Source organism: Chlorocebus sabaeus, chromosome X (assembly GCF_047675955.1).
Source record: "Chlorocebus sabaeus isolate Y175 chromosome X, mChlSab1.0.hap1, whole genome shotgun sequence".
NCBI classification, from domain to species: domain Eukaryota; kingdom Metazoa; phylum Chordata; class Mammalia; order Primates; family Cercopithecidae; genus Chlorocebus; species Chlorocebus sabaeus.
Genome location: NC_132933.1, coordinates 130756032 through 130778973, shown reverse-complemented (window position 1 = coordinate 130778973; position 22942 = coordinate 130756032). Strand labels below are relative to the sequence as shown.

Genomic DNA, 22942 nt, shown 5'->3' with positions numbered 1-22942 from the left:
TCAAAAATACAGAAAACAATAGAAGTTAGTGACCAAAAACATTATCTTGCTACACGTTTGGATTTATTCTATATCAGGAGATGGTAAGTATGAGGATTTAAGGTACAATAAAAGACGTGAGTATATGTGATCCTGAAAGAGTATTTGAAAGGCCAGGGTTGCCCCAGTATGTATTTACTAGTTAATGAAGACAACAACTTAAAGGCATCATCTCTCAACAGCCCGCATTTTTCTGGCTCTCAGTAAAACTCGTAAAAAATAGCAAGGAGAAACTCTAAGAAAATTGGAAAAGTTTCTTTCTCTTTCTTTTTCCTTTTTTCCCAGGAACTGACAGAACATATAATTTTATTTTATTCTTGTTATTTTTTGTTGATACATAACTACACATTTTCATGGTACATGTGATAATCTTATACATTCATAAAATCAAATCATGGTAACTGGAATATATCCAATAATGGGATTGCTGGGTCAAATGATAGTTCTGTTTTAAGTTTTTGCAGAAATCACCAAACTGCTTTCCACAGTGGCTGGACTAATTTACATTCCCACCAGCAGTGTATAAGCATTCCCTTTTCCCTACATCCATGCCAACATCTATTATTTTTTGACTTTTTAATAATAACTATTCTGACTGGTGTGAGATACTGATGTATCTCATTGTGGCTTTGATTCGCGTTCCTCTACGGATAAGTGATGGTGAGCTTTTTTTCATATGCTTGTTGGCCACAAGTATGTCTTCTTTTGAAAAGTGTCTGTTCATGTCCTTTGTCTACTTTTTAATGGAGTTGTTTGGTTTTTGCTTATAAATTTGTTTACGTTCCTTGCAAATTCTGGATATTAGACCTTTGTCAGATGCATAGTTGGCAAATACTTTCTGCCATTCTGTGGGTTGTCTGTTTATTCTGTTGATAGCTTCTTTTGCTGTGCAGAAGCTCTTTGGTTTAATTAAGTCCCGTTTGTCATTTTTTGTTTTTGTTGCAATTGCTTTTGGCGTCTTTATCATGAAATCTTGCCCAAAGCAATTTACAGATTCAATGCTATTTCTATCGAACTACCAATGACATTGTTCACATAATTAGAAAAAGGCTATTCTAAAATTCATATGGAATCAAAACAGAACCTGAATAGCCAAAGCAATTCTAAGCAAAAAGAACAAACCTAGAGCCATCACATTACCCGATTTCAAACTATAGTATAAGGCTGTAGTAACCAAAACAGTGTGGCTGGTACAACTACAGACACATAGATTGATGGAAACAGCCCAGAAATAAAGCTGCACACCAACAACCATCTGATCTTTGATAAAGTCTACAAAAACAAGCATGGGTAAAGGACTGTGGTGCCAGGATAACTGGCTAGCCTTATGCAGAAGATTGAAACTGGACCCCTTACTTTTATCACATACAGAAATCAACTCAAGATGGATTAAAGATGTAAATGTAAAACCTAAAACTGTGAAAACCCTTGAAGAAAGTCTAGGAAATACCATTCCAGACATAGGCCCTGTACTATATTTTGAAGTCAGGTAATGTGATTCCTCCAGCTTTGTTCTTTTTGCCCAGGATTGCTTTGGCTATTTGGGGTCTTTCGTGGTTCCGTATAAAATTGAGGATTTGTTTTCTCTTTTGTGAAGAATGTCAATGGTATTTTGATAGAGGTTGTGTTGAATCTGTAGATTGCTTTCAGTGGTATTGTCATTTTAACAATATTATACTAATTCATAAGCATGGAATATCCTTCCTTTCTTTGTGTCCTTTTCAACTTCTTTCATCAACATTTTATAGTTTTCTTTACATGAATCTTTTATTCCATGGGTTAAATAGATTCCTAGGTGTTTTATATTGTAAATGATATTGTTTATTGATTTCTTTTTCAGATTATTTGCTTTTAGTGTATATAAATGCTGTTGGTTTTTTTGTATGTTGATTTTGTATACTCCAACTTTACTACATTTGTTTATCAGTTCTAATAGTTTTTTGGTAGAGCCTTTAGGTTTATCCAAATATAAGATCATGTTATCTGTGTACAAGGCTAATTTGACTTCTTTTACTTCTTCTTTTACTTTTTGAGGTGTGTTCCTTTCGTACCCAGTTTGTTGAGGGTTTTTGCCATAAAGGGATGTTGAATTTTACTGAATGCTTTTACAGAATGTATTAGAATGATTATGTGATTTTTGTTTTTGGTTCTGTTAATGTGATGTGTTTATATTTAGTTACTTGCATTTGGATTTTCCATTTTTTTTTTGAGAAGGGATCTCACTATGCTGCCCAGGCTGGACTTGGGTTCAAGTGATCATCTAGCCTCGGCCTCCTGAGTAGCTGGTACTACAGGTGTATGCCACTGCACCCAGCATGTCATGTCTATTGATTTGTGTATGTTGAACTATCCTTGCATCCCTAGATTAATCTCACTCAATCATAGTGAATGATCTTTTTCATGTATTGTTGAATTAGGTTAGCTAGTATTTTGCTGATAATTTTTGCATCTATGTTCCTAAGTCATATTGGCCGGTAGTTTTCTTTTCTCCTTGTGTTCTTGTGCAGTTTTGGTATCAGGGTAATGCTGGACTCATAGAATGAGTTTGGAAGTATTCCCTTCTCTTCAGTTTTTTCTTTTTTTTTGAAGAGTTTGAGTAGAATTTGTATTACTTCTTTAAATGTTTTGTAGAATTTAGTAGTGAAGACATCAAGTCCTGGGCTTTTCTTTGATGGGAGACCTTTTGTTATGGCTTCAATCTTGTTACTAGGTATTTGTTGAGGTTTTCTACTTCTTCATGGTTCAATGTTGGTAGGTTGCATATGTCCAGGAATTTATTCATTTCTTCTAGGTGTTCCACTTCGTTGGCATATATTTGTTCATGATAGTCTCTATAATTCTTCGTATTTCTGTGGTCTCAGTTGTTATGTCTTCTTTTTCATTTCTGATTTAATTTATTTGTGTCTTTTCTCTTTTATTCTTAGTCTAGCTAAAGGTTTGTTGATTTTCAAAAAAAAAAAAACAAACAAACACCAAATTTGTTTCATTGATTTTTTTTGTGTGTGTTTTTATAGTCTAAATTTCATTTATTTCTGTTCTAATCTTTATCTCTTTCTGTCTGCTAATTTGGGGTTTGGTTTGTTCTTATTTTTCTAGTTCCTTGAGTTGTATCATTAGATTGTTTGTGAATCTTTATTTGAAGTGTTTCAACCTTTTTGATGTAGGCTTTTATTGCTATAAAATTCCTTTTCAGTACTCCTTTGGCTGTATTTCATAGATTTTAATTTGTTGTATTTTCATTTTCATTTGCCTAAAGAAATTTTTCAATTTCTTTTTTATTTTTTTCATAGACCTATTGGTCATTCAGGAGCATATTGTTGAATTTCCACGTATTTGGCCAGGCATGATGGCTCATGCCTATAATCCCAGCACTTTGGGAGGTCGAGGCGGGTGGACCACCTGAGGTCAGGAGTTCGGGACCAGCCTGACCAACATGATGAAACTCTGTTTCTACTAAAAATACAAAAATTAGCCAGGCATGGTGGCAGGCACCTGTAATCCCAGCTACTCGGGAGGCTGAGGTGGGACAATTGCTTGAACCTGGGAGGTGGAGGTTGCAGTGAATGGAGATCATGCCACTGCACTCCAGCCTGGGCAACAAAGCAAGACTCCATCTCAAAAAAAAAAAAAAAAAAATTCCATGTGTTTGTGTATTTTCCAAGTTTCCGCTTATTATTGATTTTTAGTTCCATTGTGGTCAGAAAAGATAACTGATATGATTTCTACTGCTTTGAATTTGTGGAGACTTATTTTGTGGCTTAAAATATGATCTATTCTGGAGAATGTTCCATATGGTGATAAAAAGAATACGTATTCTGCAGCAATTGGGTGAAATGCTGATGTTTCTTTGTTGATTGTCTAGATGGTCTGTCCATTAGTGAGAATGGAATGTTGAAGTTCCCTATCATTGTATTGCAGTCTCCTTCTCCCTTTAGATCTATTAATGTTTGCTTTATATACTTAGGTGCTCCAGTGTTAGATGCATAGGTATTTATAATTGAGATAGGCAATATATTGCTATGTCTCCACTAGGTCCTTGCCTGTTTTTCTGGCACTAAATGGCACCTTAAACCTACGTTTGCTTTGACTCTAGCCAAAGATCAGAGCACTCCCAGCCCAGATATAGGGGAGATCCTAAAGAGGATATCCTGGCAGTGTGGAAAAGCTGGTTGGCGGTTGGTGTACAGGTGACCTGTGGAATGAACCTCCTCTAGCATAATGCTGCTGAATAGCCACTCTGATTTGGTATCTCCTTTGACCAAGTTATGGAGCAGAGTTTCCAGGGCTGGGTATGGTAGTCCCATCTCCCCTCTTTGTCTCTTGCTGTCTTTAGGAATATATCTCCCTTCAGGCATTCATGATGCCTTCTGTGGGTTAAGGTATGGGCAGGTCTTCTGTTAAAGAACCCAAGATGGTCGGGAAGCTGGTTGTCCACCTTGATCTCAGTTTTTCCAGTGTAGAAACTATGACTCAGGGAAAATTTCTGCATGTTTATTGCTGGACAGATTGGTTGGAAGGGCATCATAGAGAAATTTGATTCTCCTTTGCTTAGAGCTTTTTCACTTCTCTGTGGCCTCAGCAACTGATTCATCCTTATATTTGAGTTCTGGGATAATGCTGATGAGAATCTTAGTGCTGTATATTTGTTTTTAGTTTCCTGTGTATATGTTGGGGTGGGGAGGGAAGCCAGGTTCTGTCTCCACCACCGTTTTGAAACCTGAAGTCCATACTCCATTTCCTACCTCATAATTTGTAAGCTCTTTCTTCTTGTATTACTACTTTGTCTTCTAACTTGAGATTTATTATCACTGGAATGCCAGTTGTAATTGGAGAAAACATTTATATTTTTCAGTTAAATGTGTTGGATTTCCTTAAAAAACATATTTTATTTTTTGTTTACAGTATTCAGATCAGTTGTAAATGCAAGGATTTAAAAAATCTCAAATAACAGTGTCCTGATGGCTTCATGAGAAAGTCTTTTGCCTCAACAGTTTGTATGTTTCTAATGAGATTTATTTGACTGACCTTATTCAATTTGTTGGTTGGTGTGTTTAAAATGTTCCCTAGAAACCATAACAATCTGAAAGTTTATAAAAGGTCTGGTAACCTCACTTGAATTATCTAAACTTTCACAATAAGTGGATTTAACTTTATTTCATGAGAGAGAAACTTTGGCTTTCTTGATAGTATCTACACAGTTTCTTTTCCTATGAGACTCAAGCTCAAAAGATTCTTCACGTGGTCCGAATTTAATGGAAAGCCAAAGTGTCTTAATCATAATATTGTGTTTCATGATCATGGCTTGCTTAATTTTTGGAAGAAATAGTGGCACATTGGGAATTGCAATAGGACAAAGCCAGGAAGAATTGTGACTTCATTGTTTCAGGCCAATTAGAGAGGGCTGAACAAAATAATTAGAGGATTTTAGCAGTATACACAGACAAGATGGATGTTTTGAAAGTGCCTTTTTTCCCTTGAAACAAGAGTTATGTTTTTCCTGGAATTTTTTGTAATATCACTAATTCTTAATGTGGCCTTTGTAAAATTTGTTGTATATTAAGGGCAGTTTCATGGAAAACTATAATCTTATACAAATTTATGTATTTAAGAATAAAATATTTAAGATTATAGTAAGATGAAAAAGAAGTTGGAGGAGATGGATCAAAACAATTTAAAGTCATATAAACTAATGGTATGGGCATGTAGGATTCAGTTTTTATTCAGATACTACTAATTTTTAATTTGTTATTTAGATTTTGTTTCTTATTTTGGCTTAATGTTTAATGTGTGAATTAGAGATTTAATTTGGAAAAATCTACTCTTCTTGAGATTCATTTTGTTTATCTTTAGTCAGTTGCTGATACTCAAGAAAGAACAAACCATAGATTTAGAGAAGGTGCTGGAAATGTTTTTAAAGTATCTTAAAATTTACATAAATTCATTTTTTGTGATGTACCTATCTGTTTTGACAAATGCAGAGAGTCATGTAACCACCACTGTAATCAAGAAATAGAATAGTCCCATCATCCATCCCCAAATACCTCATGTTATCTCTTTGCTAAGTCAGACCTTCTCCTCATGCCTAAACCCTGTCAGCCATCACTTTGTTCCTTGTTCCTGTAAAGTTTGGCTTTTTCAGGATGTTAAGTAAAATTCACCCATGTTGTATCAGTTCATTCTCTTTTATTGTTGAGTAGTATTCCATTGTATACCACAGTTTATACTTTCATGAGTTGGAGGACATTTGAGTTGTTTCCAGTTTTGGGTGATTATGAATAAAATTACATACAAGTTTTTGTGTGACTTTTAAATTTTTTTCCTGGATAAATACCTAGAAGTAGGATTGCTGGCTCTTATGTAAATGTATGTTGAACTTTATAATAAACTGTAAAATTGGTTTCCTTCCAAAGTGGCTGTGCCATTTTGCATTCTTACCAGCAATACATGAGTGATTCAACTTTTCCACATCCCCACCAGCAGTTGTCAGATTTTTTTTTTTCCATTTTAACAGATCTATAGTAGTGTTTTATTGCAGGTTTAATTTACATTTTCCTAATGACTAATGATGTTGGGCATATTTTCATGTGCTTATTTTCTATTTTCATATGTTCTTCGATGAAGTGTCTGTTAGAATCATTTGCTCAATTTTAAATTGAGTTGTTTCTTTTCTTATGGTTGAGTTTTGAGGAATCTTTATGTATTCTAGATACATATCCTTTGTCATATATGTGATTTTCAGATATTTTCCCCATTCTGTAGCTTGTCTTTTTATTCTGTTAAGTTTCTTTTTTTGTTTTTCTTGAGACGGAGTCTCGCTTTGTCCCCCAGGCTGGAGTGCAGTGGCGCAATCTCGGCTCACTGCAAGCTCCGCCTCCCAGGTTCACGCCATTCTCCCGCCTCAGCCTCCCGAGTAGCTGGGACTACAGGCGCCCGCCAACACACCCGGCTAATTTTTGTATTTTTAGTAGAGACGCAGTTTCACCGTGTTAGCCAGGATGGTCTTGATCTCCTGACCTCGTGATCCGCCCGCCTCGGCCTCCCAAAGTGCTGGGATTACAGGCATGAGCCACCGCGCCCGGCCTAAATTTCTTTCAAGAGCAAATTTGTTCAATGTTGATAAAGTCTAATTTATTAATTTTTGCTTTTAAGGATTGTGATTTTATTGTCATGTCTAAAAACTCTTTGTCTAACTCCTAGTAACAAAAATTTTTCCCAATATTTTTTTCCAGAAGTTTTATAGTTTTGGGTTTTACATTTAGGGCTATGATTCATTTTCAGTTAATTTTTGAATAAGGTGTGAGGTATGGGTAAAAGTTTATTTTCTTTTTGCTTATGATGTCCAGTTTTTCTTTTCTTTCTCTGAGATGGAGTCACACTCTGTCTCTGAGATGGAGTCACACTCTATCACCAGGCTGGAGTGCAGTGGCGCCATCCCAGCTTGCTACGACCTCCATCTCCTGGGTTCAAGTGATTCTCCTGCTTCAGCTTCCCAAGTAGCTAGAATTACAGGTGTGTGCCAGCACGCCTGGCTCATTTTTGTATTTTTAGTAGAGACTGGGTTTCACCATGTTGGCCAGGCTGACCTTGAACTCCTGGTCTCAAATGATCTGCCTGCATTGGCCTCCCAAAGTGCTGGGATTGTGGGTGTGAATCACCACACAAGGCCTGGATGTCCAGTTTTTCTAGCACACTCTTTGAAAAGACTGTCTTCTTTCTTTTCTTTACCTTTAAGGTGCTGAAAGTTGGGTTTTTTTGGATTGTTTTTTTCTGAGACAGAGTTTTGCTCTGTTGCCCAGGCTGGAGTGTAGTGGTGCAATCTCGGCTCACTGCAGCCACCACCTCCCGGGTTCAAGCAATTCTCCTGCCTCAGCCTCCCGAGTAACTGGGATTACAGCCACACGCCACCACATCTGGCTAATTTTTGTATTTTTAGTAGAGACAGGGTTTCACCATGTTGGCCAGCCTGGTCTCGAACTCCTGACCTCAAGTGACCCACCCGCCTTGGCCTCCCAAAGTGCTGGGATTGCAGGTGTGAGCCACCACACCAGCCTAAGGTGCTGAAAGTTTTAATCAAGAATTTATACTATACTTTTCTATCACCATAATTCTACTTATTTAGTTGTCTGGTTATCATTTGTGTTTTTATCACTTATCCTAAACTTTCCAGAGAGGGTTCTAACATTTGCAAAGGTTTCTCAAAACAAAATTATTACTTGATTCCATTCAAATAAAAAAAATTCAATACCATATGTTATTTTAGAGATAAGGAGTTGGAAAAGTCTGGTTAATCATCTCCATCCAGATTGGCATTTTGCGAAATACTGCAATGAGAAAAATACTGGATCTGGTGATAGGGGACAATGATTTTAGTCTGAGCTCTGCCCAATCATGTTACCTTGGGAAAGTCACATCAATTATCTGGCTTTTGTTTCTCCTTCCATTGAATAAGGGGGAATAGCTAATAATCTCTAAGATCTATTCCAACTGAAATAGCCTTGTTGTTATTCAGTGTTGATAGGACCTCAAAAGGTTTAGAAAACATAAATTAGAAAAGCAGGGGCAGGTCTCTGATACTTTATTATATCGGTCATTGCCAAAGTACCTATTTGCATGTAGTTCTGAGTGGACTGAATTCTTTTTGTAATGGTGACATGAGCTCAAAATATGGCTGGGATGCAGACGATTTCATCACTCTTGTTAACATGGTACGTAAGAATTTACAGTGCTAGCAGAATGCTTTCTGTTTTTGTTTTTACAGCTGGACCAAGCAACACTCTCCCTAGCCGTGAGGGAAGACTATCTTGATAACAGTACAGAAGCCAAGTCTGTAAGTTTTACTCATATTCAACTATGTGCCTTATCAGACTGCTGTCAGGTCCATTACTTATTCTAAGGTCACTGCTTCTTTACTGGAAATGAGCAGTGGCTATTCAATGACCATATTCCCAATACAGGAAGACTTTTATTCAGACAGATAAATGCCACTCCCTGTCTTTCTAGAAGTCTGCTCATCAAGGCTGTAGAAGTCTCAGTACTTAATGCCCTTATTATCTAGCTTGGGAGACAGCAGGCCCAAATGAAATAACAAAGAAATGAGCTTGCAGTCATTCATTCCTCAGAAGTGCAGAGAACTCACTATCAGTTGCAGAAATAAAGTGTCGGAAGGAATACCCAGGAGACAAATGGTTCCCAAATTGTACTGCTTTAGAATCACTTGGGAGTCTTTCATTAAATGTTGCTTCTTGGGTCACAGCTCTGGGGAGTCTGACTTAGTAGACTTGAGGTAGGGTCTGAGAATCTATATTTTTAACAGGTGTTCCAGGTTAATGGAGGTTTAATAAGAATCAGAAAGGATCAATCAAGTTAGACTTCTTGGGTTGGCTTAGAAATCTAGCAGTTTCCTGAATATTGGAAAGAGCTGGTTCATTTCTGACACTTTCAATTTATTTTGGAAAATTTATTGAACTTCCAAAGAAGCCTCAGACCTAGGTCCCCTGGGTCTATGCTGTTACTAACTTCTATACATAGAAGGCTCTGGAGGGAAGCTAACTAAGATGCTGGGCAGCTTTCTTGCCGAGGACACTCGTCAAAGAGGGTTGGCAAGTTTACCTTCCTAAAAGTAGACAGAGTGAACATTTGCCAATGTGGGGGAGGGTGTACCCCTGGTTTTCATGGAGTCTCAGCAACTAGGCTCAAAATCATCTCCCCCATAACCTATCAGTCAAGTCCTAGTGATTCCACCTTAAAAATATCTCTTCCATCCCCTTGGTCCCTCTTTTCTATCCTGACTACTATAGGTCAGATTCTTGTTAACTCTTGCCTTGGCTACAAGTAGCCTTTTAACTGTTACTGCCTCTCCTTCATCACATTGCCTCCTTAGCACCAGTTGGCAAGTTCCGTTCTCAAAGCACTGCTCCCAGCATGCCTTTGCTCCCAAGACAGGGTCTAAATTCTTTAGAGGGCTTTCAAGGCTGCCTCATGACTTCATCCCAAGTCATCTTTCCCATCTCATCTGGATTTGTTCTTCCCCCAACAAAAGCATCTTGTCCTTTGTATTAGTCCATTCTCTCTCTCCTAATAAAGACATACCTGAGACTTGGTGATTTATGAAGGAAAGAGGTTTAATTGACTCACACTTCCACATAGCTGGGGAGGCCTCACAATCATGGCAGAAGGTGAATGAGGAGCAAAGTCATGTCTTATGTGGTGTCAGGCAACAGAGCTTGTGCAGGGGAACTCCCATTTATAAAGCCATCAGAGCTCATGAGACTTACTCACTACCATGAGGATATGTGGGGGAAACCACCCCCATGATTCAATTATATTTACCTGGCCCTACCCTTGACATGTGGGGATTATTACAATTCAAGGTGAGATTTGGGTGGAGACACAGCCAAACCGTATCACCTACCTCACAGGACTCTTCACTGCGTCGGAACCAGTCTCCCTCAAATGCTATGTCCCCAATTTCTCCAGGCTAGATTTTCTCTCCAGCTCTTCAGTTTCCAAGCATGTAGCAGCTTTATTAAGGAAGTTATTTTGATGTCTTTAATGTTATAGTTAATAATTACATGTTTATCTCCCTCACTGTTTGGGAACCAGACACCTATTATATTTTTGTCTGTACCACTCTTTCCTAACATATGCACAGAGGGCCTACTAAGCCACCTTGTACATTTGAGTAGGTACTCAATAAATACGTTTTTTGGTTTTTCTTTTTACATAGAGTCTTGCTCTGTTGCCTATGCTGAAGTGCAGTGGCACGATCTCAACTCATTGCAACCTATGTCTCCTGGGTTCAAGCGATTCTCAGCAACCTCAGCCTCCCGAGTAGCTGGGATAATAGTCATGCACCACCCTGCCGGGCTAATTTTGTATGTTTAGTAGAGACAGGGTTTCACTATGTTGGCCAGGCTGGTCCCAAACTCCTGGCCTCAAGTGATCTGCCCACCTCGGCCTCCCAAAGTGTTGGAATTACAAGCATGAGCCACCACACCCGGCCAATAAATATGTTTTGTTTTGAATTGAACTGGGAATAGCAAAATATTATTTCTATTTAAGACTATTTTCTTTTTTTCTTTCTTTTTTTTTTTTTTTTGAGACGGAGTCTCCCTCTATTGCCCAGGCTGGAGTGCAGTGGCATAATCTCGGCTCACTGCAACCTCCACCTTCTGGGTTCGAGCGATTCTCCTGCCTCAGCCTCCCGAGTAGGTGGGACTACAGGAGTGTGCCACCACGCCTGGCTAGTTTTTTTGTATTTTTAGTAGAGATGTGGTTTCACCTTATTGGCCAGGCTGACCTCGTGATCCGCCTGCCTCAGCATCCCAAAGTGCTGGGATTACAGGCATAAGCCACCACGCCTGGCCTATGTAAGACTATTTTGAAAGTTTGCTTACTGATTCAACAAATATTTATTAAAGGCCTGCTATATTCTAAGTACCATATAGGTCCTAAGGTCACACACATAGTAAGAATAGCTTACAGAGGCAAGGTATATGTTAGTAAATCTTACTCCCAATGCATGAGAAGGAGGTCATTTAATACCTGGTGCATTGAGATCTCACAAATACGTCTGAAATGAGAGGTGGGCCTAAGGCAGTTCTTTAATTCCCATGATGTAAGGTCACCCCCGCCCCACCCAATGACATATGAGTAGCCCCAAAATGGGTTTATGAGTATGTAGGAAGGAAATTCTATATTTGCTATTGGTTAGGTTTCACATCATCGTTCCTCTCTTTTCTCCTTTTTTTCCTGAGCTAGGGAGCAGAACTTTGTGAAAACTGTAAAAAACTGAAAAGACACAGGACTGCTGTCACTGGTCTTTTATTTCTTAGTGTGAAGGTGGGTAAATTGAGTTGCAAGAGAATAAATCACACCTCCCACCATTCTTTATGGATCAGGCCTCCTGCTTTTAGAAACAGTTCTTTCCCATTATTTTATTAAAGCCTCACTTGTCTGGAAAGAGGACATCTGACCTTTAACTTTCTATTCTTGTCTCATTTGGAGTTATTTCATGTATCCATAATATCAACGGTTGCCAGAAAACTAGTTCTCTTGATGCTTGATGGCTGGGCATCTCTGTCTGTCATGGAAACAGTACCCAAGTAGCCATCACTCTTTTTTCTCCCAAAGTGTTATGTGGGTGGCTGGTATTGCATAATGCCTGCACCATACTTTGAGTACAGAGTGAAAATAAAAGACATTTATTTCCGCCTGCTATTTCTGCTCTTCCGTGTCTCCGAAACATATTTTCTAATAAGCTATTGTCATGGTCACTTTGTTCTTTATTTCTTATAGTATCGGGAGGCCCTTTACAAGTTCATGGTGGATACTGCCGTGCTTTTAGGAGCTAACAGTTCCAGAGCAGAGCATGACATGAAGTCAGTGCTTAGATTGGAAATTAAGATAGCTGAGGTAAGTCTTCACTGAAAATCTCTTTCTTTCCTTTACTTTCTTTTCTTTTCCGTATGTTAAAGGCAGTATATCCTGAATGAAAATATAAATTGCAATCAAATCATAGTATTTTCTGTCATTGCCCTTTGGGCCTAAGGTAGAACTAGTAGCATCCCCTCTAGGAAGTAACAAGAAGGACTGTGACAGAAGAGCTCTTCATTCCTTCCACCTCCCTGGTTTAGGCCCATTCGGTGTCCATATGTTGCTCAGCTGTGGCCAAAGAATAGCAGCAGAGAGACCCCTCTGACCGTTTTTCCTGGAGAAACTCATGTTTGGCTTAAATAGAAGATAGATGTTTAATAAATCCTTAGTAATCTGGCTTGAATGGAAGGTTGCTTTTAATCCAGTCCATGTTTTATGCTATCCCCACTCAGAGTCATTCTGGCTTAAGTTCTGGGCTCAGGGAAGTCTGTCCACCAATACTGGATATAAAAGTTGATACAGAAGTAGGTAGGACATGTTGGTAAACGTTTTTAAATGACATTTCTGGTATTACTTTGTATCTGCCCCTGTTTTTTCATTCTTTTCTTGCGCTACTTTAATGAATATCATTGTGTCATATGCATGACACAGAACTACATGTCTGGGTAAATTACCTTAACTTCTTTTTGCCTCATTGTAGAGACAAAAAGATGTAAAAACAAACTTATGGGCAAAATAATGAGAACTCCTAAATGGTTAGCTTTGTTTATGGAGTAACTTTTTTCTAGAAGAAACAAAGTGTAAAAATCTCTCTATATGTTCCTAGGCCAAGAGGGAACAAATGTGGTAAAATCTGCTTCTGGGGAAACCCTGTAGTGAAAGAAAATGATACTTTTTACCAAGAAACTTTTGCACATGTGTTGGAAATCTTTCACAAGAGAAGTTAGTAAAAATCTCAAGGTGAATAAGAGTCCAAATGTTGATTGGTTTTGTTTGGCGAGGTGCTGGTGGTGTGTTGAGGTATGGGAGTATGAGGTATGAAGGATAAGGGTAAAGAGGAATTGGTCTCTCTGTCTTTGCTGTGATGATGTTCGTGTACAGCTCTCTCCAAACTCCTACTTGTAGTGCAAGAAGTTCATTCCTGCATGTCACCTTTGAAGACCGTGAAGACTGCTGCGCGTGTCTCGGTCCATGACTGTGCCTCTGAGCCAGGTCTAGAGTCTGCCTGAATTCTCTTTCCAGGCACATAGGAGGCCCAGGACTCTCATTTGGACTAAAACTCTGAAACAGCAGGGAAGGCCTTGCCCTGAGCCAGGGATTTGGACCAAAAAGGGAACTAAAAACAGCTGGGCTGAGGCAAGACTGGGAATTGTCAAGAGGCTAAATGAAGTGACAAATCTGTTGTGTGGAGGGGAGTGGCTGGCAGAGAGCTGAAAACAGCTCTGAGGCCAAAGGTCTCCAACTTGGGGCTGTGAGACTCCCAGGGCGGAGGAGGGGCTGGTGGAAGAGGAGTGTGGATATTCTCTGAGGCAATGATTCACACAGAGCCAGGAGGCTGTTTGTAAGTTACGTGTGGTCTCTCCTGTGGAGAGTGAAGAAAGGGAAGCTAAGGACACTGAAGCATTTAGCAAAGAGGGGGCAGATATCTGCCAGTAAGCCCTCTGTAATCTTTACCTTGAAAAATCACTGCTAGTAATGCTTACCTCCATATCTTACACTACACAGCACTAGGTACTTTCAAAATTAGTGGGATATGTAGTCCTAGGGAAACTTCTGAAGCTGAGAAGACAAGACAGTCCAGTCTAGCACAAATAAGTCCTTGTAAATACAGCCATGGAAGCATATACTTAGCCAATCCAGCTGGAGAGATGTGTGCACGAGGAGAGGTCTTATTGATGGAGTAGCCCTTGTGATTGGAACCAAGTGGAGTGTAATTGGAAAGGCTTGCTAGAAGCAGTGAATCTTGGGCAGTCCTGAGTCATAGTTCAAACCATGGAGGTGGTGATGGTGGATAGGAGATGTAAGAGTAGGAGAGTCATGTGTGCAGTGGGAAGGTGGCAAGTTTAATGCAAGGGAATTAGATGATGGAAGGCCCGAAGGCAAAGTCATGACGTGATTGAAGGGTGGATATGGGAGCTACTGCTGGTCAATGGAAGTGATTAAGATGATCCTTGAGGAAGATAATCATTGCTGTTCTTAAGTTAAACATAGTGGAGGCTAGAAGCTCAGATTTGGTGTTGGCCAAATGGCCAAGAGCATGAGTATTGGGAATGGAAAGAGTATAGAGTCAGGGCTGGAGAGAGGCAGGTTTTGAAATGTGTGAATAGGCAGTGACTGAATCCATACTCCCAGCAATGGGGCTAGGGAAATTTCAAGGTCAAAGAAACAAAAGGGGAAATGAAGGAATGAGCTGTTGACAGAATGATCACGGGGAACAGTGGCATCCAGATAGTCTTGTGTTCATCAGTGAAAATTTGCCCCTAGAGATGAAGGGATAGTCGATGGTTCATGAAATATTGAGATCATTATCTGGAGACCACAGGTGACAGTGGGATGTTTACCTCAATTGTCCAACTTAAGTTTAATTGTCAAAATTGAGCCAGCAATAGATTTTGCCCATCCACATTATAGATTGGGAGGGAGATTTTGGGTAGTTCTTTTTGTACTGGGGACAATATTTGTTGCAGAGGAGGATATGAAAGTTTATTTTCTTAATCCTGCCTAAAGTTATGTCTTTTTTTCTCTCCCTCGAAGTTGTGCACCACACCCAAGCCTTGAAAAACTTTATAATACTATGCAGCTTTTTTGGCACATGTAGGAAGTAATCATACAGTAAGAAATGGTTCACTTGAAAAAAAAAATAACCAAAATCTCTTTCCAACAGATAATGATTCCTCATGAAAACCGAACCAGTGAGGCCATGTACAACAAAATGAACATTTCTGAACTGAGTGCTATGATTCCCCAGGTTGGTGAAAACTATCCAGAAAACTTTCTCTCAACTGGTCATTTTAGAAGGGATTAGATTTCATCTGTGTGTAAATTTCTGTCTTGTAAAACCTACTCTCAGTCTTGGTTATCATCGTCTTTGTCAACAATCACATAAAATATCCCTTGTCTGTGTATTGGGATGCCTTCTGTTATAGGGAACAAAACATCTTTCCAACAGTGGCTTAGAAACTTAAAGCCTATTTTCTCACATGACAAAAGTCTAGACATAGGTAATTGTTGGCATTGGCTCAGCTGTTTAACAGTGTTGTCAAAGGCCCAAGTTCTTCCTATCTTTGCATCCTACTCTGTTTAGTGTGTTGGCTTTTCGACTTCATGTTTGATGACTCATGGTTGCAAGGTATCCATCACAGCTCCATATATCATATCTGTGTCACAGCAGGAAGAACGGGAAAGGGCCAGTGATGTGTCTAACTCTTTTACTAGGAAAAACAAACAGACCTTTCCAGAACATCTCCAGATGTCTTCCCTTTATTTCTTATTGAGTAGGATTGGGTCACGTGGCCACTCCTAACCACTGGGGAGGTTGGGCAAGTGAGTAACTGGTTTTCCATTTCAACAGTGGACACAGGTAATGGAGAAAAGGTTGGGAAAAGACTTTTAGAGTAGCCAATCTAAGAAACACCATATGGTGTTTTAGGTAAGATAGGGATGCTCTGAAGAATGGAGGCATGTTACTTTCTGTGTTTTTGTTTGTTTTTTTGAGACACAGTCTTGCTGTGTCGCCCAGGCTGGAGTGCAGTGGCGTGATCTTGGCTCACTGCAACCTCTGCCGGGTTCAAGTGATTCTCCTGCCTTAGCCTCCCAAGTAGCTGGGATTACAGGTGCCTGCTTCCACACCTAGCTAATTTTTTGTATTTTTAATAGAGACGGGATTGGCCAGGCTGGTCTCAAACTCCTGACCTCAAATGATCCCCCTGCCTCGGCCTCCCAAAGTGCTGGGATTACAGGCGTGAGCTACCATGCCTGGCCGCATTTACTTTCTGTTGCTGCTTATTTCCTCTTGTTTTTTTTTTTTTTTTTTTTTTTTTTTTTTTTTTTAAAAGGCTGTGTTACAGAGACTAGTTATGTACTGGGGCATCTGTTTCTGTGTATATATGAGAGTGAGGGAGAGTACAGGACAGAGAAAGGGAGGGAGGGAGAGAAAATGTACAGTAGAGAGAAAGAATTTAGAAGGAGGAAGAGAAATGCAAGAGAGAAGGAGGGAAGAGTACGGGAGGAAAAAAGAGAGTATAGAATAGAAGAAGAGTACAGGACGGGGAGAGAGAGCAGAATGGGGAGAGAAAGACAGAGGGGAGAGTTCAGGAAGGAGGAAGAGTACTAGAGGGGGCCAAGGGAGTGAGGTTGCATATTACTGTGTTCATGTGTGTGTGTGTGTGTGTGTGTGTGTGTGTGTGTGTGTGTTGTCCAGATGTAGATGGTACAGAACACATACTCCATTTGTGATTAAGACAATAGATCAGGCCGAATACGGTGGCTCACACCTGTAATCCCAGCACATTGGGAGGCCAAGGTGGGTGGATCACTTGAAGTCAGAAGTTCGAGACCAGCCTGGCCTACATGGTGAAATTCCACCTCTACTAAAAATACAAAAAAAAAAAAAAAAAAAAAAATTAGCCGGGCGTGGTGGTGGGTGCCTGTAATCCCAGCTACTCAGAGGCTGAGGCAGGAGAATTGCTCGAACCCAGGAGGCAGAGCCCAGATCATGCCACTGCACTCCAGCCTGGGTGATAAAGCGAGACTGTCTTAAAAGAAAGACAATAGATCTGAATAGCAATGATCAGGAGTTTATTTTCTAGACTTGAGTAGTTGCATCTTGAATTATTAGGTGTGAAATCAAAAGAAATGAATGACACTCAATCTATTCTATTTGCCTTTCTTACTTGCTACCTAACAGAGGTTCTCTCATTCTGTTTTGTTCTCTCTCCCCTCAGTTTGACTGGCTGGGCTACATCAAGAAGGTCATTGACACCAGACTCTACCCCCACCTGAAAGACGTCAGCCCCTCCGAGAATGTGGTGGTCCGCGTCCCGCAGTACTTTAAAGATTTGTTTAGGATATTAGGGTCCGAGAGAAAGAAGTAAGAACTTTATGTGAATTTTACTGTGACTTTTGTGTTTTCTTGAAATTATAAGGGCTTCCCTTCTCACATTCTTTGAAAACTGTTTTTAAAGAATGTTACATCAAAAGAGTCATAGGGAAAATCCCGGTATCCTTTGTGATGAACTGGCCAAAACCATTGTCTGGTGTAATTTACTTGCTGCAATGATAACAAATGTTTTTGTCCTTTATTTCTGGTCTTTCTCCATGCTGTTCTCTTCGAGATCCTAAATTGTTTATGAGCTTGGGGAACAAGTTATATAATGATGTTATTTTCTAAAATTTCTGTGTGAACATCTTTTTTTTTTCCCCAGTTCATTCTCAATCTTTTGCTGCTTTTTTTTTTTTTTTTTCTGGTTCCTTTTTTAACCAGTAAGTCACTTTCTGGCAATAAACAAAAGTATCTGTATTGAAAAGACACAGGACCGCTTTGAGAGCGGTAGAAAAATTGCACTGATAAAACAACTTTAGGAACTGCCAGGGTTTTCTTACTTTAAAGAATGTTTTCGAATTTGTTGCTTTGCTAGTTTAGTACTACAAAGAAAAATCTTCAAAATTTCCAGGAAGGAGAATTTTACAGGTTCATTAAGGCATTCAGCTTTGACTTCAGAAAATGAATCACAGAGTTTACAAAATGAATCAACAAGTTTACAAAACACTTTACTGAGTTAATTGCTGGGCCATGATTAAAATCATATTTTCTTATTTGGACTCAGACAAGGCTATGTTGCCAGAAGTTATGTTTTTTAAAAGAGGCACTTCCAACAATTCTAGGAATAAAATGTAGCATTTATCCCCTACAGAAACACTTAGACACCTGAGAGAAGCTGCTGCTCTTTTTAAGATAATTTCTGATGATAAAAGTAATCTGTGTTCATTGAGGAAAACATACAGAAAAGGGAGAGAAGAAACAATTTACTTAAAATTCTGTCATTTAGAGATAAGCCAGGATTCTTCGAGAATGTTCTAAATGAAAATTGAATCTAGAGGTAGGTAATTATATTGCAGGGTAGAGCCTTGCTCCATGGGCCAGGAATGTCAGCAGCGTCACCTCGGGTGCTTGTTAAAATAGCAGATTCCAAGGCCCTCCTCCATTGAGTCTGATACAGTAGAGCTTGAAGGGAGGCCAAGTAATCTTTATTTTAAACAAGTACCTCAGGAGAATCTTACGATTAACTTTTCTTAGGGGAGCAGAAGGGGATCACTGTATTTGAAAATTTCTTTGTAAGTACTTCCTAGCTCTCAAATACTATCAAATATGACCCTAATGATTTTCTACTCATATGCCATTGAGTTATGGAGCACATTTTAAATTTTGGTGGTAATTTCCATTGAAAGATGGAGTTTGGCCTGCTAGAGATTCATCCTTCACCTCTTGAGTCAGTTTCTTCTAGTATCTGTGTTAAAAGAGTAGGTACTTCTGAACACTGATTAATTTTACTTCCAAAAAAAGCCTAATTTACAATCAGGGGATAGATTGGAATTTGGTTTACTCTATTAGAAAAAGCATCTCTGTCGTGATGATTACTTGGTAATTGCAGGACCTTTCGTAACAGTGGAAAAGACCATGATTGGAGGGAGATTTTACTCTGATTCTTGTCAAAATGATAACTTGGACAAATGTAAACATAGTGAACAACAGTAGAAAAAACATAGATGGAAAAATCACCTTAGACATTATGTACCTATACAACTTCATTTAAAAATAAAGACAAAAATTGGCCAAGCACGGGGGCCTACACCTGTAATCCCAGCACTTTGGGAGGCTGAGGCGTAGATCACTTGAGGCCAGGAGTTCAAGACCATCCTGACCAACATGGTGAAACCCTGTCTCTACTAAAAAAATACAAAATTTAGCTGGGTGTGGTGGCTGGCACCTGTAATCCCAGCTACTTGGGAGGCTGAGGCGGGAGAATCGCTTGAACCCAGGAGGTGGAGGTTGCAGTGAGCCAAGGTCACACCACTGCACTCCAACCTGGGTGACTTAGCGAGACTCTGTCTTAAAAAATAAATAAAATAAAAATAAAGCCAAAACCCAAATATCTTTCACACAGTTTATCCCTCAACCACCAGTTCATAAAAAAGCAACTTGTATTCTGTGTATTCTTGTGAGATTTCAAGACAACGTACACATCATGAGAAGTCTGACAGTATTTTATTTGCACACTATGGTGATGTTTTTCCATTGATGATCATTTTCCATTGATGATGATATGCCAGTTGCTATAACCAGCACCTCTAAACACTCACTGGCTAAATTGTACCCTCTGCTCATGGAACAGTCTGAACATGGGTGTCTGTGTAAGAGAGCTTTCTTCTAAATAGTGACTCGGGAACCCAGACTCCTTTCATCTTGTGGCTCTGCTCTCCCTTGGATGTTTGGCATCTTCTCTATTCAGCTGGAGGATGGAGAAACAGAGAGGGTGGAGGATTGTATAGGTTTTGGTGGGAAGGTCTAGAAGTGGGGTATGTCACTTCTACCCATATTCCATAAGCCAGAACTCAGTCTTGTGACTCATCTAGCTGTAGGGGAGACTGGGAAATATAGTTTAGCTATATGCCCAGGAGGAAAAGGAGTTGGAGTTTCCCTAGACATGCCTTTATCAAAGAGCATATCTCATTTTCTTGAAATGACGACTTTTCTCTCAATGGCAAATGCTTCCCTGCTCCCTACCTCTATGACACTGTGGGCACCTGATGGCAGGCACTCTTTTTTAAATTTTTAATTTTTGTGAATACAGGACATATTTTGATATAGGAATGCAATGCATAATAATCACATCAAGGTAAATGGGGTATCTATCCCCTCAAGCAATTGTCCTTTGTGTTACAAACAATCCAATTATACTGTTTTATTTATTTAAAATGTACATTTACACTGTTTTTGACTATAGTTACCTGTTGTACTGGCAACTACTAGGTTTTATTCATTCTTTCTATTTTTTTGTACCCATTAACCATCCCTCCTTCCCTCCTTCTCCTCTGCTACCCCTCCCACCCTCCAATAGCCACCTTTCTATTCTCTATCTCTGTGAATTCAATTATTTTAATTGTTAGCTCCCACAAATAAGTGAGAACATGTGAAGTTTGTCTTTCTGTGCCTGGTTATTTCACTTAACATTATGCTCTCCAGTTCCACTCATGCTTCTGGAAATGACAGGATCTCATTCTTTTTCATGGCTGAATAGTACTCCGTTGTGTATATGTACCACATTTTTAAAAATCCATTTATCTGTTGATGGACACTTAGGTTGCTTCTGGCAGGCTCTCTTGTGATCGCTTTTTTAAGCATTGTGGCCTAGCACAGTGCTTCTCATGTAGTAGACACTTTAAAAATTCTAGAAGTTAACCAGATACCCCATCACCACCACAAGGAGGTGACATATGAATGGAATCCCAAAGGATAAAGAGTAATTTTCTAGGTATGGGAGAATGGATAAAAGGGAATGGTAAGCATCTTGAGTGGTGGAACTAGTGTAAACTTGGGTGTCACCTGCAAGGCAGGGGGCTAGAGAGCTGAGGGGCCAGCTTGGGCTCAGGATATGTAGAGGAAAGGCATCAGATGAATGTTATGAGGATCCTCCCACCTCCTACCTTTCCCCTGGAGGCACCATTGAAGAAAAAGCCAGCCAAGCCTTCTCACATTGGGCATCTCTGCTGTGCCTCTGTTTTGAGAATCTGCCTATGAAAATCATATACAGGTAACCATTATGGTTAACATCTTCGATTTTGACAATTCTATATGTTGTTCCCACTTTACAGATGAGGAAGCTTGGGTTCAGTGACTTGGCCAAGATCACACCTCTAAGAAGAAACAGCTGAGATTCTAAATGGGGTCACCCTCATTTCTATGTCTTGTCTCTTTTTTTCCATCAATGTCTTGGTGTGTAAAGAGATACTTTTCAGATGCTTCACTGCTCATTTTGGAGATACTAGCGTGTTGTACCCTCAGACAGTTAGATATTGCTAGCTTTGGCAATTCTCCTGCAATTTTCAGGGGTTCAAAGCCATCTTGTGTTGGTGTCAGCTGTTCATTTCTTATTTTTTAATTTTTATTTTTATTTCAATAATTTTGGGGGAACAGGTGGTGTTTAGTTGCATGGAAGAATTCTTTTTTTTTTTTTTTTTTTTTTTTTTTTTTTTTGAGACGGAGTCTTGGTCTGTCGCCTGCGCTAGAGTGCAGTGGCCGGATCTCAGCTCACTGCAAACTCCGCCTCCCGGGTTTATGCCATTCTCCTGCCTCAGCCTCCCGAGTAGCTGGGACTACAGGCGCCCGCCACCTCGCCCGGCTAGTTTTTTGTATTTTTTAGTAGAGACAGGGTTTCACTGTGTTAGCCAGGATGGTCTCGATCTCCTGACCTCGTGATCCACCCGTCTCGGCCTCCCAAAGTGCTGGGATTACAGGCTTGAGCCACCACGCCCGGCCGGAAGAATTCTTTAGTGGTGCTTTCTGAGGTTTTGGTGTACCCATCACCTGAGCGGTGTACATTGTACCCAATGTGTAGTCTTTTATTGCTCACCACCCTCCCCCTGAGTCCCCAAAGTCCATTATATCATTCTTATGTCTTTGCATTCTCATAGCTCACCTCCTGCTTGAAAGTGAGAACATACGTTATATATTTTTCCATTCCTGAGTTACTTCACTTAGAATAATCATCTTCAGCTCTATCCAGGTTGCTGCAAATGCCATTATTTCCTTCCCGTTTATGGCTGAGTAGTATTCCATGGTGTATATATACCACATTTTCTTTATCCATTTGTTGATTGATGGGCATTTATGTATGTTCCATATTTTTACGATTGTGAATTGTGCTGCTATAAACATGCATGAGCTAGTATCTTTTTCGTATAATGACTTCTTTTCCTCTGGGTAGATAACCAGTGGTAGGATTGCTGTATCAAACGGTAGTTCTATTTAGTTCTTTAAGGAATCTCCATACTGTTTTCCATAGTGGTTGTACTAGTTTACATTCCCACCAGCAGTGTAAAAGTGTTCCCTTTTCACTGCATCCATGCCAATATCTGTTATTTTTTTATTTTTGATTATGGCCATTCTCACAGGAGTGAGGTGGTATCTCATTGTGGTTTGGCACTTCCCTGATAATTCATGATATTGAGCATTTTTTCATATGTTTGTTGGCCATTTGTATATCTTCTTTTGAGAATTGTCTATTCATGTCTTTTGCCCACTTTTTGATGGGATTGTTTGTTTTTTTTCTTTCAGCTGTTTATTTCTCAATTGCTGCTTCTCCCTTCTTATATCACTCCCACTGCCAGTCTAGGAGATTAGGCCTCTCTCTCTGACTGAGTGGCTGTGGGGACAGTGGCATTGACTCTTTGGTAGGTGGTGCATGGTACAGAATTAGAGCAATGAGATCCTCCAGTGGTGGTGGTGCCAAACCACGTCAGTGGTGGTGGT

At 39.6% G+C, this 22942-nt stretch overlaps 1 protein-coding gene across 1 annotated transcript in view; it reads left to right on the top strand.

Annotated features, from left to right (window-relative positions):
• PHEX (phosphate regulating endopeptidase X-linked) overlaps positions 1–22942 on the top strand; it is a 224096-nt gene that overhangs the window by 50381 nt on the left and 150773 nt on the right. Inside the window, exons 6-9 of the mRNA XM_007991285.3 lie at positions 8798–8866; positions 12337–12453; positions 15299–15382; positions 17358–17503. Coding sequence (XP_007989476.1) covers positions 8798–8866; positions 12337–12453; positions 15299–15382; positions 17358–17503 — 416 coding nt within the window. The remainder of the gene's footprint in view (positions 1–8797; positions 8867–12336; positions 12454–15298; positions 15383–17357; positions 17504–22942) is intronic.